Source organism: Bufo gargarizans, chromosome 4 (genome assembly GCF_014858855.1).
Source record: "Bufo gargarizans isolate SCDJY-AF-19 chromosome 4, ASM1485885v1, whole genome shotgun sequence".
Taxonomy (NCBI): domain Eukaryota; kingdom Metazoa; phylum Chordata; class Amphibia; order Anura; family Bufonidae; genus Bufo; species Bufo gargarizans.
In genome coordinates, this window is record NC_058083.1 from 326,759,119 (window position 1) to 326,779,909 (window position 20,791).

The 20,791-nt window shown below is 42.9% G+C and overlaps 2 protein-coding genes across 7 annotated transcripts in view; one reads left to right on the top strand and one right to left on the bottom strand.

Moving 5' to 3' along the window:
• The window catches only part of ECT2L (epithelial cell transforming 2 like), a 55,365-nt gene extending 39,977 nt beyond the window's left edge, over positions 1–15,388 (top strand). Inside the window, exons 18-22 of the mRNA XM_044291722.1 lie at positions 1,399–1,555; positions 10,483–10,548; positions 13,216–13,304; positions 13,732–13,904; positions 15,143–15,388. Coding sequence (XP_044147657.1) covers positions 1,399–1,555; positions 10,483–10,548; positions 13,216–13,304; positions 13,732–13,904; positions 15,143–15,273 — 616 coding nt within the window. The 3' untranslated portion in view covers positions 15,274–15,388. The remainder of the gene's footprint in view (positions 1–1,398; positions 1,556–10,482; positions 10,549–13,215; positions 13,305–13,731; positions 13,905–15,142) is intronic.
• A 2,302-nt stretch (positions 15,389–17,690) lies between these two features.
• Positions 17,691–20,791, bottom strand: part of REPS1 (RALBP1 associated Eps domain containing 1) — a 116,618-nt gene continuing 113,517 nt past the window's right edge. For all 6 annotated transcript variants that reach the window (XM_044288728.1, XM_044288733.1, XM_044288729.1 and 3 more), the window contains 2 exons: positions 20,599–20,704; positions 17,691–18,790 (listed from right to left, as the gene is read on the bottom strand). In XM_044288728.1, coding sequence (XP_044144663.1) covers positions 18,722–18,790; positions 20,599–20,704 — 175 coding nt within the window. In that variant the 3' untranslated portion in view covers positions 17,691–18,721. The remainder of the gene's footprint in view (positions 18,791–20,598; positions 20,705–20,791) is intronic.

Consider the following 20,791-nt stretch of genomic DNA (forward strand, 5'->3'; position numbering starts at 1 on the left):
TCACAATTTTGAGGTACCCTTTGCTCACGGGGTATGGATTAATTAGCTGACTAGAGTGTGACACTTTGAGCCTAGAATATTGAACCTTTTTTTTACAAAATTCAAATTGTAAGCTGCATTAATGCAATTCCTTTTAATTTGCATTACTGAAATAAATGGACTTTTGCACGATATTAAAATTTTTCGAGTTTCACCTGTACATCTGAGTCATTGCATCAATAAATAGCCTAATTAGGTGCAGAAGAATGATTACATGGGCAAGTGCTAATCTTCTCACTGTTTTCATAGAAAACAAAACACTCCCATATGTATCAATCAGAGAGCAAATTTGCTCTCTAATTGATGGAGCAGAGGGAGATAGACATGCACAGAAGTCCATATTATTCTCCCCCTGGGGACATTTACAGTTACACAGCGAGAGAGGATCTTTTTTTCTCTCCTCCTGCAGCCTGTCAGTGCCCCCCACTGCCTCCTTCTCGTCAATACTGGCTGAGATCATAGCTGTCTGAAAAGGTGGGGGGGGGGGGGGGGGGGCTGCTAACCCTTAGGCCTCTTTCACACGAACGATACGGATTGTGTCAGGGTGCGTTCAGTGAAACTCGCACCAATTCGCAAGCAAGTTCAGTCAGTTTTGTCTGCGATTGCATTCAGTGGTTCGTTTTTTTATCGCATAGGTGCAATCTGTTTTGATGCATTTTTCACACACGTTAAAAAAAACTGAAGATTTATAAACATCATCTCCTAGCAACCATCCGGACTGCATCCGAATGCAATGCATTTTTCATGTAAGCCCCATTCACTTCTATGGGGCCAGGGCTGCGTTAAAAATGAAGAATATAGAACATGCTGCGATTCTCATGCAATGCAGGACTGATGAGTGAAAAAACAATGCTCATGTGCACAGACCCATTGAAATAAATGGGCCAGGATTCAGTACAGGTGCTATGCGTTCACTTCACACATTGCACCTGCGCGGAAAATTCTCTTGTGTGAAAGGGGCCTTAATACCTTGTGCTATGTATTAGCTAGAACCTGGTCTTGTTTTAAAGCTTAGATGGTCAGCTTTCAAATAAGGCTTGATGTTACCAGTTAGGGGTTGCTTCCCTGCACATGCACAGTCTAACATTGTCAGTGCTGACAACACCTGACTGCATATGAACATCCAGTTTATTCATCATTGTCTAGAAGGAATAATACAGAAAATATGCTTTGGATTTGGTATTTCATTGGTAATGGAATGTCAGGAGAGGTGATAGGTCCTCTTCAACCATGATCATTTTCTGTACACCCAGAAAAAACTGTTTTGCAGACACGTCTGTTTAGATCTACCTAATGCTGTCAGTTCTACCACATGCTTAAGCAGTTTATTACAATAACCCATCACTTCTTGATTAATAGTTTACAGGAGTTGTTTCTCTTTCCATCCACTCGGTTTGAAGAATACGTGAATCTCTTATACGCTGTTCGACTACATACTCCTCCCGAGCATTCGGATCGCAAAGACTTAAATTCTGCTATACTGCAGCTGAAGCAATACAAGGATTATATTGGACAGGTTAGCCTCCATTCTATTATACATCATTATGATCATGATGGAGACAAGTAAAAAATGTTTTTCACCTGTGCAAATAAATAGATGAGGTATTTGTATTGGATCCCACAGAGCTCAGAAGGTCAATATGAAAACGTACTTCTGCTTATATAGTATCTTTCTGTGAGGGGTTTTGTCACTGTAAATAGGCACTGTACTTTCAACAAAGTTTGCATAAATCATTACAGCTTAATATAAGGAACTTGGTAATATACAGTCAGGTCCATAAATATTGGGACATAGACACAATTCTAACATTTTTGGCTCTATACACCACCACAATGGATTTGAAATGAAACAAACAAGATGTGCTGTAACTGCAGACTGTCAGCTTTAATTTGAGGGTATTTACATCCAAGTCAGGTGAACGGTGTAGGAATTACAACAGTTTGCATATGTGCCTCCCACTTGTTAAGGGACCAAAAGTAATGGGACAGAATAATCATCATAAATCAAACTATAACTTTTTAATACTTGGTTGCAAATCCTTTGCAGTCAATTACAGCCTGAAGTCTGGAACGCATAGACATCACTAGAAGCTGGGTTTCATCCCTGGTGATGCTCTGCCCGGCCTCTACTGCAACTGTCTTCAGTTCCTGCTTGTTCTTGGGGCATTTTCCCTTCAAGTTTTGTCTTCAGCAAGTGAAATGCATGCTCATTCAGGTCAGGTGATTGACTTGGCCATTGCATAACATTCCACTTCTTTCCCTTATACGCTTCGGTTGCTTTTGCAGTATGCTTTGGGTCATTGTCCATCTGCACTGTGAATCGCCGTCCAATAAGTTCTGAAGCATTTAGCTGAATATGAGCAGATAATATTGCTCATATCAGCAGTTCCATTGGCAGCCATACATGCCCACGCCATGACACTACCACCACCATGCTTCACTGATGACGTGGTATGCTTAGGACTATGAGCAGTTCCTTTCCTTCTCCATACTCTTCTCTACCCATCACTCTGGTACAAGTTGATCTTGGTCTCATCTGTCCATAGGATGTTGTTCCAGAACTGTGAAGGCTTTTGTAGATGTCATTTGGCAAACTCTAATCTGGCCTTCCTGTTTTTGAGACTCACTAATGGTTTACATCTTGTGGTGAACCCACTGTATTCACTCTGGTGAAGTCTTCTCTTGATTGTTGACTTTGACATACATACAGGGCCGGTGCAAGGATTTTTGCCAACACAAGCGAAGCTACATTTTGGCGCCCCCCCTCCCCCCACACTTCTCCTCTCTGTGGTCCTGGTATCTTCTCTGCTTCAGACAATGGCTGGTTTAACCCCTTAAGGACACAGCCTTTTTACACCTTAGGACCAGGCCATTTTTTGCAAATCTGACCAGTGTCACCTTAAGTGCTGATAACTTTAAAACGCTTTGACTTATCCAGGCCGTTCTGACATTGTTTTTTCGTCACATATTGTACTTCATGACACTAGTAAAATTAAGTCAAAAAAATATTTTTTTTTGCACCAAAAAATACCAAATTTATCAAAAATTTTGAAAAATTAGCAAATTTCAAAGTTTCAGTTTCTCTACTTCTGTAATACATAGTAATACCCCCAAAAATTGTGATGACTTTACATTCCCCATATGTCTACTTCATGTGTGAATTATTTTGGGAATGATATTTTATTTTTTGGGGATGTTATAAGGCTTAGAAGTTTAGGAGCAAATCTTGAAATTTTTCTGAAATTTACAAAAACTAAATTTTTAGGGACCATTTCAGGTCTGAAGTCGCTTTGCGAGGCTTACATAATAGAAACCACCCAAAAATGACCCCATCTAAGAAACTACACCCCTCAAGGTATTCAAAAGTGATTTTACATATGTTGTTAACCCTTTAGGTGTTGCACAAGAGTTATTGGCAAATGGGGATGAAATTTGAGAATTTCATTTTTCTGTCTAATATTTCATTTTTACCCATTTTTTCCACTAACAAAGCAAGGGTTAACAGCCAAACAAGACTGTATCTTTATTGCCCTGACTCTGCAGTTTACAGAAACACTCAATATGTGGCCGTAAACTACTGTACGGCCACACAGCGGGGCGTAGAGTGAAAGGTGCGCCGTATGGTTTTTGGAAGGTTGATTTTTATGGACTGGTTTATTTACACCATGTCCCATTTGAAGCCCCCTGATGCACCCCTGGAGTAGAAACTCCCTAAAAGTGACCCCATCTAAGAAACTACACCCCTCAAGGTATTCAAAACTGGTTTTACATACGTCGTTAACCCTTTAGGTGTTGCACAAGAGTTATTGGCAAATGGGGATGAAATTAGAAAATTTCTTTTTTTGCCTTATTTTCCATTTTAACCCATGTTTTCCACTAACAAATCAAGGGTTAACAGCCAAACAAGACTGTATCTTTATTGCCCTGACTCTGCCGTTTACAGAAACACCCAATATGTGGCCGCAAACTACTGTACGGCCACACAGCGGGGCGTAGAGTGAAAGGTGCGCCGTGTGGTTTTTGGAGGGCTGATTTTTATGGACTGGTTTATTTACACCATGTCCCATTTGAAGCCCCCTGATGCACCCCTGGAGTAGAAACTCCCTAAAAGTGACCCCATCTAAGAAACTACACCCCTCAAGGTATTCAAAACTGGTTTTACATACGTCGTTAACCCTTTAGATGTTGCACAAGAGTTATTGGCAAATGGGGATGAAATTTGAAAATTCAATTTTTTTGCCTTATTTTCCATTTTAACCCATGTTTTCCACTAACAAAGCAAGGGTTAACAGCCAAACAAGACTGTATCTTTATTACCCTGACTCTGCCGTTTACAGAAACGCCCAATATGTGGCCGTACACTACTGTACGGCCACACAGCGGGGCGTAGAGTGAAAGGTGCGCCGTTTGGTTTTTGGAGGGCTGATTTTTATGGACCGGTTTATTTACACAGTGTCCTGTTTCAACCCCCCTGATGCACCCCTGGAGTCGAAACTCCCTAAAAGTGACCCCATCTAAGAAACTACACCCCTCAAGGTATTCAAAACTGGTTTTACATACGTCGTTAACCCTTTAGGTGTTGCACAAGAGTTATTGGAAAATTTCATTTTTTTGCCTTATTTTCCATTTTAACCCATGTTTTCTACTAACAAAGCAAGGGTTAACAGCCAAACAAGACTGTATCTTTATTACCCTGACTCTGCCGTTTACAGAAACACCCAATATGTGGCCGTACACTACTGTACGGCCACACAGCGGGGCGTAGAGTGAAAGGTGCGCCGTTTGGTTTTTGGAGGGCTGATTTTTATGGACCGGTTTATTTACACCGTGTCCTGTTTCAACCCCCCTGATGCACCCCTGGAGTCGAAACTCCCTAAAAGTGACCCCATTTTGGAAACTACGGGATAAGGTGGCATTTTTTGGGGGAGTATTTTTAGGGCAAATATAATTTTTGGTTGCTCTATATTACATTTTTGTGAGGCAAGGTTACCAAAAATAGAAATTCTGATATTTCATCTCCATTTGCCATTAACTGTTGAGGAACACCTAAAGGGTTAATAAAGTTTGTATAATCATTTTTGAATACCTTGAGGGGTGTAGTTTCTTAGATGGGGTCAATTTTAGGGAGTTTTTACTCTAGGGGGGCATCAGGGGGGCTTCAAAAGGGATATGGTGTCAATAAAAAAGGCCATCAAAATCGGCCTTCCAGAAACCATGTCGGTCCTTTCCTTTTGCGGCCTCCCTTTTACGGATACAGCAGTTTACGACCACAAATGTGGCGTTTCTGTAAACTGCAGTATCAGGGTAATAAATTTAAACTTTTGTTTGGTTGTTAACCCTTGTTTTGTTACCGGAAAAAACGGACTGAAATGGAAAAGTGCCAAAAATAGCGGTTTTGGCACCGTTTTTTTTTTTTTTTTTTTTTTTAACCGTGTTAATCTGGGTAGTTAGGTCATGGGATATTGTTATAGAGGAGATTCTTACGGACGCGGCAATATCTAATAAGTCTACTTTTTTTTTTACAATTATTTAGGTTTTTGACTATATTATCTTTTTTGATACAACATTTTTTTTTGGGTATCTCTAAAGTCTAAGTGTCATTTTTTTTATTTTCTTTTAGCCAATTATCTTATGTGGGGGCTCATTTTTTGCGGGATGAGCGGACGGTTTTATTGGCACTATTTTGGGGGCTATATGACTTTTTGATCGCTTGCTATTAAACTTTTTGTTATGTAAGGTGACCAAAAAAATATTTTTTTGCACCTATTTTTTTTTTTTTACTGTGTTAATCTGGGGGGTTGGGTCATGGGGTATTTTTATAGAGGAGATTCTTACGGACGCGGCGATACCTAATAAGTCAACTTTTTTTTACAATTATTTAGGTTTTAGACTATATTATCCTTTTTGATACCCTAAAAAAAAATTTGTATCTCTAAAGTCTAAGAGTCATTTTCTATTTTTTTTTTTTATCTGATTATCTTATGTGGGGGCTCATTTTTTGCGGGATGAGATGACGGTTTTATTGGCACTAATTTGGGGGCTATATGACTTTTTGATCGCTTGCTATTAAACTTTTTATTATGTAAGGTGACAAAAAAAAACTTTTTTTGCACCTTTTTTTTTTTTTTCTGGACCGTGTTAATCTGGGGGGTTAGGTAATGGGGCATTTTTATAGAGGAGATTATTACCGACGCGGCAATACCTATGTCTACTTTTAATAAATTATTTTAGTTTTTTTGGGTGTCTCAAGTCTGAGAACCATTTTTTTTTATCCGATGTCAGTGCTAAATTGGGATATAAATTTAGTACTCCATGGAAGTGTGATACTCCCTGAAGCAACCGTCAATGCAGAGGCCCGGATGATCGGGGCAAGTGTCGCACTGAGTAGTCGTGTCCTTCCGTATCCCCCTCCTGCGACACACTCTGCACTTTTTTTGGGTTCGTCCCTTCTTTCCAGTATGGGGGACCACACCTGGAAAGTGTTGGCCAGGGACGATCCGGGCACCTACAGTTCCCGAGGTACTCCGGCCTGCTCTTTCCCGGTCCGAAAAGATCAGGGCCTTGAGGACTGCCTCATAGAACTGGAGGAATGTCCCTGTGCTGCCAGCGCTTCGGGATAGTACAAAAGAGTTGTACATGGCAACCTGCACCAAGTAGACCGCAACTTTTTTGTACCATGCCCGGGTTTTGCGCATGGCGTTATATGGCTTGAGGACTTGATCAGAGAGATCAACTCCTCCCATATACCGATTGTAAGCGACGATACAATCGGGCTTGAGGACCGTTGCCGCGGTACCTCGCACAGGGACAGGGGTGATGCCGTTACCATGAATTGTGGACAGCATAAGGACATCCCTCTTGTCCTTATACCTGACCAGCAACAGGTTTCCAGTGGTAAGGGCACGGGTCTCACCCCTGGGGATAGGTACCTGGAGGGGGTGGGCAGGGAGGCCGCGTTGATTTTTCCGCACGGTCCCACAAGCGGACGTGGATCTGGCGGCAAGGGACTGGAACAAGGGGATACTGGTATAAAAGTTATCCACGTAAAGGTGGTAACCCTTATCCAGCAGTGGGTACATAAGGTCCCACACAAGTTTCCCGGTAACACCCAGAGTGGGGGGACATTCTGGGGGTTGAATCCGGGAATCTCGCCCCTCGTATACACGAAATTTGTAAGTGTACCCTGAGGTACTCTCACAAATTTTGTATAGCTTCACGCCATACCTCGCCCGCTTGGAGGGCACATACTGGCGGAAAATGAGTCTCCCCTTGAACGCAATGAGAGACTCATCAACCGCGACCTCTCTTCCAGGTACATAGGCCTCCATGAATTTGGCCCCAAAGTGATCGATGACCGGCCGTATCTTGTACAGACGGTCATGGGCAGGATCACCTCGGGGGGGACATGCTGCATTATCGGAATAATGCAGACATTTCCGGATGGCCTCAAACCGGGAGCGTGTCATGGCTGTACTGTAAAGTGGGGCCTGGTATAGGACGTCCCCACTCCAGTACAGCCTGACACTGGGTTTTTTGACCAGGCCCATATGCAGCACGAGGCCCCAAAATGTCCTCATTTCGGCTGCACTGACCGGCGTCCAGCCACCGGGCCTGGCCAAAAAGGAGCCCGGGTGTTGAGCGACGAACTGTTGGGCGTACAGATTCGTCTGCTCCACCATCAGATTTACCAGTGGGTCACTGAAAAAATGACAAAAAAAGTCATATTCAGTGTAGCCCACTGTGGAAATCTGGATTCCTGATTGGCCTACAAAATCAGGAATCACAGGCTCGTATCGCTCTGGGCTACACCAGACAAGTTCACTGGCAGGGGGCTCCGGTGGATTTAACTGGTGGGCCGGGAAACCAGTACGAGCCCCAGAGCTGCTCGTACTAGTGTGGGCCACAGGGTCCCTAACATGGCGGTCCCCTTGCTCCGCCTGGCGGCGTCTCCGCCGCCTTGGGGGCTCATCATCATCGCTAGATGATGAGGAGGATGCAGATGACAACAGGAATGTGGGGTCATCCTCATCCTCACTGGGACTCTCGGAGTCAGAGGCAATCTGGGCGTATGCCTCCTCGGCCGAGAACGTCCGGCGGGCCATAGGGGAGTGTGTGTCTGCGTGTATATGTGCGTGTGTGTAACTCTTTATTTTGTGTGCGTGTGTGTGGGGGCACGGGTGTTCACGAACTCACCCTAAAACTAACAGAAAAAAAATAAAATAAACTAACTAAAAAAAGGGCAAAAAATGTGGGGAAAAAAATTCAAAACCGCTGATCAACCGTCCGAAGTTGATCAGCGGTGGGGTGTGCGATGCGCTAACAGTGGCCGGACACTAAGTGCCGGCCATAGTCAGCGTACACGAAAAAAAAATAAATGCACCCCAAAAAAGGTGGGGGGGGGCAAGTGGCAGCACCCCTGGGGGGGTCTAGGGTCACACAGCTGTGCTGTGGACCCCAGACACCCTAACTAGGGTGATGCAATCAAAGTTCAAAAACTAACTTTCCCTTTTTTTTTTCCCTGCCTAAACCAAACTTTCCCTAGCTGTCCCTATGTACCTGATCGGGTCCTGGGGGGCACAGATCGGGTCCTGGGGGGCACAGATCGGGTGCAGCAGACACGTGCAGGCAGCTCCTCTCTCCTCCGGCTCCGGAACACAAAAGGAGGAGGAGAGGAGCGCCTGCCTCTTTTGAATCTGCCGCCGGACCGCCCACAGACCAATCAGAAAGCGATCCTGAGTGGTGATGTCACCATCACCACTCAGGATCGCTGGATGGTGATTGGTGGAGTGAAATCACACCACCATCACCATCCTGTTCCGGGTTATCGGGACTTCAGAGACCCGAATAACCCGGAAACGCAGAAAACCGCAGGTCTGAATTGACCTGCGGTTTTCTGCGATCGCATACATGGGGGGGTCACCGGACCCCCCGGCGCATTTGCTCCAAGTGCCTGCTCAATGATTTGAGCAGGCACGGTGTTCCGATCACCGCCCGCCGTGCGGCGGTGATCGAAAATGCACAGGGCGTACATGTACGCCCTGTGTCCTTAAGTACCAGGGCACAAGGGCGTACCTGTACGCCCTATGTCCTTAAGAGGTTAAGGACCATATTTTTCGACCTCTAAGACACACCTAGGTTTAAGAGGAGGATAATAAGAAAAAAATATTTTCCATTACACCTCAGGTCAGACCAGCAATCAGACCCCCAATGTTAATCAGACCTCAGCTCACAGCCTCAATCAGACCCCCAATGTTAATCAGACCTCAGATCAGAACCCCATGTCAGACATCATCCCCCAATGTCATCCATCAGACCCCATGTCACATTTTTCCGCCCTCCCCCAGGGTGCGCCCTAAGGCGGCCGCTTGGTCTGCCTTATGGTAGCACCGGCCCTGCATACATACACCTACCTCCTGGAGAGTGTTCTTGATCAGGCCAACTGTTGTGAAGGGTATTTTCTTCACCAGGGAAAGAATTCTTCGGTCATCCACCACAGTTGTTTTCCGTGGTCTTCCGGTGTTGCTGACCTCACCGATGTGTTCCTTCTTTTTAAGAATGTTCCAAACAGTTGTTTTGGCCACGCCTAATGTTTTTTGCTATCTCTCTGATGGGCTTGTTTTCAGTCTAATGCTGGATTGCTTTACTGATAGCAACAGCTCTTTGGATCACATCTTGAGAGTTGACAGCAACAGATTCCAAATGGAATGAACTCTGGACCCTTTATCTGCTCATTGTAATGAGGGAATAACACACATCTGGCCATGGAACAGCTGAGAATCCAATTGTCCCATTACTTTTGGTCCCTTAACAAGTGCGAGGCACATACGCAAACTGTTGTAATTCCTACACCGTTCATTTCAAATCCATTGTGGTGGTGTATAGAGTTAGAATTGTGTCACTGTCCCAATATTTATGGACCTGACTGTATCTTATTAGAGAAAATGCCTTTCTCCACTTATCAGGCACCTTCCACCCCTCTTTCCTTACTAAAGTGCTCAGCCTCTTTGAATTCAGTACCAAAAGCATCTTGGTCTCCCACGATAGATTGTCAGCTCACTTAGGAATCATATTATGTGCTGCCTATAGACATCTATGAAGAGGATGAGGAGAGACCAGTGAGGGAGAAAAAAGCAGAAAGACACAAAAATGCAGGCTGCAGCAGAGTGAGTGTGTGTGTGTGTGTGTTCTATCCCACCCAAGGGTTTTATTCACATCACTACTTTGCAGTTCTTCTCCATAATGTCTTATATAGTGCTTCTGAGTGAGTGAGAGAAGCGGAATCTCAAACTACAAAAAAAAAAAGCCAGATACAAGTCACATAACCATAGTCAGATATAGTGTTATTTCAGCTTAATCTGAAAATATATTGTCAATAAGCTTTACATAAAATATAGTTTTATTTCAGTGACATATTTATTGACATAAATTTTTTTTTTTTGCCAGCTTAAAGCAGGTCTGGAAAAGGACACAGAGCTAACACATATACAGAAGATGATTCAGGGATGCCCGGTAAGTAGTAAAAGTATTTACCATGTCTGACCTCCTGGTAGACTACAGGTTCCATGAGGCAGCCCTATGCTGTTTTATTGGCTAGAACAGCGCTAAAGACCACCCATTAATGCCGGTAACGTCACCAGGCTCAGTGCTAGGTGGAAACCACTTAGTATACTTCCTACGCTGTAAAACGCACAACAAGGAGAAACCAATGCTTCCCTATCAGCATGGTTCTCACCTGGGCGTTTTACAGCGCGTACGATCGCGCTGTAAAACGCCCGACGCTCAAACAAGTACCTGACCCTTTTTTTTGAGCGTTCCCGTACAATAGACTTTCGGGAACGCGCGACAATGTGTGCACGCCTGTCTCTGTATGCGTGCTTGTAAACGCCCGTACAAGCGCGCATACAGAGCGCTCCTTTCGGAACGCTCAGGTCTGAACCCAGCGTAATACAATGAATAAAGGCTTAGCAAAATTTCCGATTAAAATATTCAAGGTTTGCCTAGTGTATTTTAACCCTTTTGCTGAATTTTTTTTTTTTTTTTTTTTTTTTTTTTTAGACAGATCCACTTAGTTTTGCATTTTCGACGTGCAAATAAAACCTAATTTAAAATATTTTAAAAAAAAAGGGTGACCCAAGTAATGATACACGCCACTCCAAAACTAAGATAACAGTTCTGTTCATACATACCACTTAGGCCTAAATATGCATGCACAAATCCTTATATACCAGAACTGAAAGTAACAACCTCTAAAATAAACGGATTATATACCATGAAAAGTAAGTGCAACCCTAAAACCTAAATATTTCTTGAAAACAAACAGGATGATTTAAATTGCCTTGATGGGACATTGATAGCCATGTGCACCTTCATGTGACTTTGTCACAAACAGAAATTAATTTTAAAAAATGCATCAAAACAAACATTGGGACTAAAACTCACATCAAAGCAGAAGTTTACACAAAACAATATATAAATAATAGGTGTGTAAAGCTCATATAAACCAGAAGTATACACGTGTGTATGTCAACAAGAGCTTGTGTTCTCAAAAACGCCTAAACTCCAGGCCATGAAGTATTTGTCAGTCATCCACAAATGTGTCAATATATATACACTGCACACGGCAAACAGCTGCTTTGATACCAAAATGTATAAAAAATACAATTTAAAGACGTACTCCCACAAAAATGTTTATTCTCTGGCCAGTTAGGCCCCTTTCACACGGGCGAGAATTCCACGCGGGTGCAATGCATGAGGTGAACGCATTGCACCCGCACTGAATCCGGACCCATTCACTTCAATGGGGCTGTTCAGATAAGCGGTGATTTTCACAGATCACTTGTTCTATATTCTACGTTTTTCATGCAACGCAGGCCCCATAGAAATGAAGCAAGTACGGATGCAATGCGATTTTCACACATTGTTGCTAAGGAGACAAGGGATGAGTTACCCGGGACCCCATTTACTTTATTATTTTCCATTATAACATGGTTATAATGGAAAATAGCATTCTTTAATTTTTAATTGTGGGGTTAAAAAAATAAATGTAACTCACCTCATCCACTTGATCACACAGCAGTCTTCTTTCTTCTTCTTGCAGGACCTGGCTAGAAAAGGACCTTTGGTGACGTCATCGCACTCACCACGTGGTGAGTGTGATGACATCATCAAAGGTCCTTTGGCAGGACCTGAAAGAAGATGATGTCGGCTGCAGGAACAACAGGATGAGGAGAGTTGATTTATTTTTTAACCCCTAAAGCCACATTTTACTTAGCATTTTTAATACAGAATGCTATTATTTTCCTTTATAAACATGTTATAAGGGAAAATAATAAAATATACAGAACACCAAACCCGAACTTCAGTGAAGAAGTCGAGGTTCGGGTCTGGGTACCACAGTCCGTTTTTTATCACGCTCGCGCAAAATTGAACATCAGAACGCAATTGCAGTCAAAGCTGACTGCAATTGCATACCTACTCGTATGATTTTCCCTGACTTAATCTGGACACGCTAGTCTGCAAGGGGCCTTAGTCTTTTTACTGGTGTGTGTGTGTACTTGTGTTATCCAGCTGTGGCACGTAGCTTGCCAGAGATGTTTTAATGCGGGACGCTACCTGATACCGACAGGCCCCGTTAACTATAATTGAGACCGGTGGAGATCCGGCCGCAACCTGGCAAACATGCCGAGAATCAGCCGGACTAAAACCGCTGCACAGCATATTTGCCAGGTTGCGGCCGGACCTCTAGCAGTCCCCATTCTAGTTATTAGTGCTGGATGCCAACATGGTAGCTTCTGGCAATGCCGGGATGCAGAGAGATTCAGCCAGATGTTCCCTGCCAGAACAGCCTGCCGGATTGAAAACAATTTTTGAGCATAATTTCTTACAACTGTGCATTGTGGTGCATGAATAACTTGATGACTGGGTGTTACCATACCATTTGTCAAGGGGGCACGCACGCTCTATAACATCCGTATGCCCTAACAAAGTATATGAAAAGGATGTTGTTTTCATAAGAAAATCCCTATAATCCCTGCCATAACCTAACTGTTACTACAATTAACGGACTTAGAATACAGTTGAGGGACCTCTTTCACTATCGCCAATGGCGTTTTACAAAAATGCAACAGAAATAAAAAAAAAAAAATGGTTTTAGAATATTTCTTCTCACCCCACCAGAACCTAATAGAAGCAAACAGGCATCTCATATACATGCAAGATGTGGCTCTGCTGAGATGTGCCAATGAAGTCATAAGTGCGTCCCTAAGGTACTGTTTAAAGATCAGATTTGATTGTAACATTCTCCCTACTTCCATTACTTGAGCTGCCCTTAGATGCCACAGTCAATAGCAGCTGTGGCATCTAAGTGGTTTTGGGGGGCTCCCTCTGTCCCTATTTATGGCTCTTAGAAGGTGGCAATGAAAAAAGTTCTTCCGCCAATGAAAGACAGAAAAGGCAGCTGTGTAATAGAGGATGGTGGGTTGGTAATACAAAGTTTAATTTCATTGTGCTGCCAGTGTTGGCTTAGGTCAGGGATGCTCAACCTGGGCCCTCCAGCTGTTGCAAAACAACTCCCACCATGCCCTGCTGTATGCTGTCCGGGCATGCTGGGAGTTGTAGTTTTGCAACAGCTGTAGGGCCGCAGGTTGGACATGCCTGGCTTAAGTTATAATGACAATCCTTATGTTTACACAGGATCTATGAGCACATCAGTGATCTGAGTCTCTTTCTCTTCAACGATGCGCTGGTGATTTCAAGTCGGCACATTTCCTACACTCCTTTCAAGCGTACATCAAAGACATCCTACCAATTTATGGCCTCAGTATCTCTACCAAGACTACTTGTGGAAGACATTGCAGATACAAAATGTAAGTTGGCATATATCTGTCTCCTCTCCATTCTGTTCTATATGAATAGCTTTAAGTAAAACCATAAAATATATAACAAAAAATACACCAGTATTTTTGTGTAATGATATTGTCCATAATATATAAAATAAAAAAAATCTTAAAAAGATGTACAATACAGGCAAAAGTGAACTGTACCACTAACATCAGTATTTTATTTTAGATACAGCATAACAATATCTTACTTCCTGTGGTCTCAAAAATGTGGCCATTTCCCCTCTACATTTCATAAAATTCTACCTGAAGCAACTGTCTGACTTCTACATTCGGTTTATCTACCTTTTGGCAAAGTGCATAACATTTTCTAAAGATAGCACTCACTACTGTAGAGAGTAAACTTTGACTCTGCTGGTTTAATAATTATTAGTATTTCTGAGGGAAGGTCAAATACAGACCCTCAGATACAGCAATATAAACATGCCCACTAGGCTGGTTCAAAGCAGGGCTAGTTGGGTATTTTTTTTGTAAAGGTCCACATACCTGTGTCTGACGGGTGAAGGTCTGGAGGGAAAAAAAAAAAGCAACGAGGACAACACCAGTGGCAATTTTGTACGATAAGCCATGCCTCCAATCCCACGCAGTTAGACTGTTCCTCCTAGACAGAAATGATGCCCCCTTCACAGCAGGGTGATCCCATAGTATACCTACTCATGATGCCCCATGTGCTCCCCCCACAGAATGAGCACTCTTTTAAGTGTCCCCTACTGAGTGATCCCATTTAAGTGCCCCCCCCCTCCCCCACAGTGATAGGAGATTTATCAAATTGGTGTAAAGGAAAACTGGCTTATTTGCCCATATCAACCAATGATATTCCACTTTCATTGTCCAAAGGAGCTCTAAATTTTTTTTTAAGGGAGAATCTGATTGGTTGCTATGGGAAACTAAGCCTGTTTTCTTTTATACTAGTTTTGATAAGTGTCCCCCGATGCCTCCAATTTGAATACCCATCCCATCTTCCTCTGATGAACAGGGCAGGTCTGCCTCTGTTATGATTGTCTGTGGCCCAGTGCGGAACCGCTGAAACTAGGAGTCAACGGCTCTCTGCTTCACTATTGTATACAATGGTATCCTGAAGATGCAGATACAGTTGAAATCAAGACATGCAGGGACGGACATCCATAGTCCACATTTGGACCGCGGTCTGCCACTTGAGTTTACCTGGTTTAAAAGTTAATTTCAAATATATACCTCTCCTGCAGATGTAAAGAATGCATTTAGGCTCCAAGGGCCAAAGCGTCAATGGATCTGCTCTACTGTCACCGAAGAGGAGAAGTTCACCTGGCTTTCGGCATGTCAAAGGGCTATCCATGCCAGTATCGAAAAGCAATAAATCCACCAGGATAATATTTTGTGTAAAGTACCATTTATACATTGTTTCTTGATTATTTAGAGGTTAAGAATGTAGATGTTTTATATATGCTGATGGATTTGTAATAAAAGTCTTTGTGCAGTTTTATAAACGAACTTGGGTGTTTCAAATACTTTAAACATAAATCTCCAGCTGTGTTACTGTTAGGCCTCATGCACACGACAGTTGTGTGCATCAGCGTCCGTTCCGTCATTTGTCACAGTTTAGTTGAGGTACCATTCATTTCTGACAGTCCTCAGTTTTTTCTCTGCGTCCGTGATCCAGTCTGTCAAAAAATAACCTGTCCTATTCTTGTCAGTGGAAAACAGAGGACGGACCCATTCAAGTAAATGGGTCCGTCAAAAAAAAAACAGATGCACAACTGGTATGTCATCCGTGTCCGCGTCCATTTTTTTCTACAAGACCTTGGTGCAAGAAAATTACACTTTTCATTAACCTTCCTTTTTTTCCCCCCTGTCAGACAAAAAAAAAGGAAGACACAAGGAAACACAACTGAAGCAAAATTGGACACGGACCACTGAAGCCAAATCACTGACAGTGAAAAAACACTGTTGTGTGCATGAGGACCTTAGGGCAGGCATGTCCAAACTGCGTCCCTCCAGCTGTTCCAAAACTACAACTCCCAGCATGCCTGGATAGCTTACAGCTATTAGAGCATGTTGGGAGTTGTAGTTTTGCAACCACTGGAGGAGGGCCGCAGCTTGGACATGCCTGCCTTAGGGGTATGACCACACAGTCTGGTTTCCTGATGCAGTTCTGGAAGCCAAAATCAGGAGTGGATCATGAAAGGAAAGAACTGATATGTATGCAGAAACCTGATGGTGTGGCTGTACCCTTTGCTGAAGTAGAGTTGGTAGAATGCAACTACATAATTCTGCATCTCAGTGACAGAGGGATGACCAACTCAAAAGTCTGACTTGAATCCAGTAGACGTGTGCTGGTCAGATCATAAACCAGAACTGAAAGCAGGTTAACTTTCCTCAACATGAGATGTGAAAGGCTGACCACAAATTATAGGGAGTGTTTGCTTTTCTTTAATAACAGATTGTACCACTTTCCATCAGCAAGAATTGCAGTTTCCTCTCTGAAATAAATTATTAGGCAGACTGAAGGTTTATACCCCGGGGAGGAATCCCTCCGTATGTGATCCATTGCTAACGGCAATCCCCAGCAAAAATGCATACAATGGAGGATGTCGGCAGTGGACCACATGCACCACAAAAGCATCCTACACAAGATTGGATAATATGTGGATGAGAACATAAAAATAATTAAATAACTGCGAAAGGTGCACCACAATGATATGCAACTGACAATACTGGCCAAACCCTCATGCTGATGTTAAACTGAGACTTTGGCCAATATATTCCAGTCAGGAACATATCGAAGCCCAAGGCACCCCCGTCAAGGTATCTCAGTGTGGCATGGGTCCTACCGCTAACCTACCTACAGTGTGTTAACACAGTCCGATAGGTGCCGAGGTCCGACTCGCAGCCAAACTCCCACACACCTCCATAGTAAGATCACTAATACAATGGGAGGGTAGGAGGAGGCTGCGAGCCCCACCTAGAACAGGCCACTTAATTCTGTGATTTATTTTTTTTCTTGATAAACTATGGCACATTCCATATATATCGTTGGTAACAGTCTCTGCACCTGGTAGCCTGTGTCACATGGCCTGTTATACTCAGAACCCTATGGTGATTTAGGTTGCTTTCAGTAGAACTAAATCTAATCTGGGTATTACAGCTGTAAAAAAAGACAACACAAAAAGCGCCTGTATTATGGCAGTCAATCTAGCTCAACCTATTTTACCCTTAGGGTGCAATCACATTACAGTGGAAAAAAAAAAGAAAACAGACACTGTTTTTCATTGTCCCTTTTCAACGCTTTTTTTGCATCCATTTTTAACAGCCGTTAACAAATAGATGATTGTTATTGGCTTTTTTAAATACCAACCCCTGCAGTATTAATGTGCAGAACTTTATTTTATTAATGGCAAAAAAATAATAAAATACCTCAACCACTTGCACACATAGGGACACTTGCTTCACTGAAGGCAGAAGGACCCGATTCTCCCAGCGTGCTGATGTCACGTCCTTCTAAATCATGTGATGAGCAAGTGTCTTGGTGCATGCAAGTAGATGAGGTGTATTTTTTTTTTTTAAACCCCTGAAATGCCTTTTTTCCCACTAATTTGCTTGTCCATTAGGCTTGTTTCGCATATGCCAGAACAGCCTGTCTGATCCATCCCGGCCAGAATCCTGTCCAACCCAATTCACTAAAATGGGGTCCAGCAGAGATCTGTCCGCAACCTGGCAAATATGTTGAGGACAGGCCAGACAAATACCTCTGTGCGCAAAAGAAGTTAAAACATAATGGTTAAAATATTGTGCTGTTTTATTGGTGTAAAAATCACACTTTTGCTAGTTCTGATTCTGCCGAGATACATCCATGCACTTTAACATCTATGATCCCACAGCCAGAATAAGCTATTAAATACAATAATTGCCGTTAGTCAGCTTACAATTCAATTCAAATTTACATATGAGATCAAAAGGTGTTTATCATACAATATAGAACAAAACCCTATTACAGTAGATCAACCTGAAGAGCAGGAGACACTCAGGGAGATTGCTGTGATTAGTAAAGCCTGTCTATAGTTCAAAGTAGTAAGGCCTTCAGACGAGATGGAAGAGAACCCAGAAATATACTGCTCTGGAGAGAACTGAATTGTCCAGATCAACAAGGGCAGTGTAGGATAAAAATAAAACACATCCTATCCAAGGGGCATAGGCTTTAAGACGTGCAAATCCAGGAAGGGAGTGAAAGGGCAAATGCAAATCCTAATGCATGTGACATGACGTGAATGATTATTATGTTTAGTAGGTTACACCGCGATTGGATGAGTTAGTAAATTTCCATCTACTACTGAATCAAACTCTCTTGTACACAGAATTATACACAGTGAAGGTCATCTTGAGGTTTGGTGCATTTTATGACTACATACCAAACATCTGACCATCACATTAGCTGTAACAGCCTCACTCACATGATTCATAGTGCTTTACAATAAAAAAAGGAATATATTGCCAGGCAGATGTGACAAAATGGCACAATCAACATAAATACTTTGCAAAGTATAGCAACCAGGAATGTACTTGGCATTCGCCTGGCCGCTATGTAATTCAGACCATGCTTCTTCTCCACCAAGTGTCTGCTTGAACAGTTAGGTAGGCCTTGATGTGCATGCTAAAAAGGTAACAATGGGGAAGGTAGGTGTGATGTATATCAGTTGATTCATTTAGTGCAAAGATATACAGATATGACAGGAATGAAGTCACATCATTGCTATGAGTTGGAAATCTGGGTTGATTATAGAACAGGCCCGTTTTCAAAGCTAGTTTACTTAAAGGTGAGAAAATGGCCGCAGTTGTTCCAGTTGAACTTCCAAAGATATCCTTTCTTCAAGAACGTCCTGAAACAAGGGGAAAAGAAAATAAGTTAGTTATAGTCATTGGGTTTGCAGCTATACATACAACATTGTAGATGTTAGTTAGGTCATCAATATCAAAGATCCGACTCCTGGCACCCCTGCGAATCAGCTGTTTGAAGAGAGCACAGAGCTCCTTCGCTGTCGCAACTGCAGTGGCAAGCCGTTGCTTGCACATTAAGGGTCCAATCACACGTCCGTAAGTGTCTTGCGGATCCGCAAAACACGGACACCTGCAATGTTCGATCCCCAATTTGCGGACCGCACATCAGGAATGGAATTGCGGATCCCGAAAAAACTGATGCGGATCCTGAATATGCGGATGCGGATCCGTTCCAGCCTCATTGAAAGTGAATAGGTCCGCAAATTGCGGAACGAATGCTGACTCAAATTACGGACGTGTGAATGGACCCTTACAGTAAGTAACACCATGTGCTTCAAATTAATAAGTAATCCCATCATTTATCTCACATAAGGGCAACATTGAGGCCACCAAGTCTCTGCTTCCTCCTCTCCCATTCAATTCAACTGCAACCTCTATCCTCTTCATTGCCCAGCTGTATTTCTGCACTTCTCTCATGGTCCACTCCATCTTCACCTGACGGTTCCTTTTGGCAACCACTTCCTCTTTTGCTGACCTCAGAACAGACACTGGGATCAGAGGAAACTGGGGGACCAGATTGAACTCCACCCCATTACTCACCAGCCACTGGCAGGGGCAGTGTCAGTGGAGAAGATGCCAGGGCGGAGATGAACACTGGCTCCACCTGCAACTTAGTTTTGTATGCAGCACAAGAATGTCAGAATATCATGAATCCACTCGTCATAATATTCTGATGTTTTCATGCTGAATACATGGGGCCGAGCCAACGACAGAGCCAGCGTCCAGCTCCGCTGCAGCATATTGAACAGCTGTGGCCCTCTCTGCCCTGCAATGGCGCAATTTAGTATTAAAATACTGACAATGTCGGTATTGAACCAAAATGCGCATCAATATTTCAAAGCATCGTGTAACTATCAGATACTTTGTTCATCTGGAAAATAGATCCCATTGGTGTATACAAATACATGGAAGAGTGTGTCATGAAAGCTGTGGACCGACAACCTTCCATAATATGTAGTACACACAAGGCTGCCATCAGGAACTTCAGGGTCCCATACAGGCAAAATGTGTGCCCCGACCCCACCTGCCCTTCTTACATTCAGAGCTATAACTTGTTTTCTGCGTTAAGCCATTTTGCCATACATATAAGATTGTAATCTCTATTAACGTTTATTATGGGTTAATGAAGGACAAAAAAAAAAAAATTGCGCCATTTTATTTTTGCGGTTTACCGATCACCAACAATAATGTGTTCACTATATTTGACAGACTGTTACGATTACAGGGATACCAAATACTGTTTTGTGAAATGTATTACACCAACCCACCTGGAAGGGAAGGACCACATAGCTTTATTAGTATTCACTGCACTGAAGTGAATATTAATAAGGCCAATAATGTCACAGACCCAGAGTGGCTAGACCCGGGCCCCCCAGATGCTCAGGGCGTGCGAGTACACACACACACACACACACACACACACACAAGAAAACTGCTATTCATCCAGAGACTGAATTGAATAGCAGTGTGCGATATCACACAAGGTGATTTCCTGTCCATTTTTGTGTGTCCAAGCAATCATCCAATGGGGCATACGGAGCCCCACGAGTCCTGGTTCTTTGTACTACTTCCATGATATGAATGCAGTAAGCACAAAATAACTCCATCAGAGTAGAAAAGGGGGTATTACCTTTAACTGCTGCTGTAACTCACTGTTCAGCCGTGCAAGAACCGTGTTTGTTTCTTTATTGCGCCGAATGGAGGCCTGGATTGCTTTTTTGTCCTTTCCAGCTGATCTAGAAGAGGATACGTGTCGTATTAATATGAGATTTATATCTATTTGCACTGTTCAGGTATGAAAGAATAATCTGGTAAAAGGTATT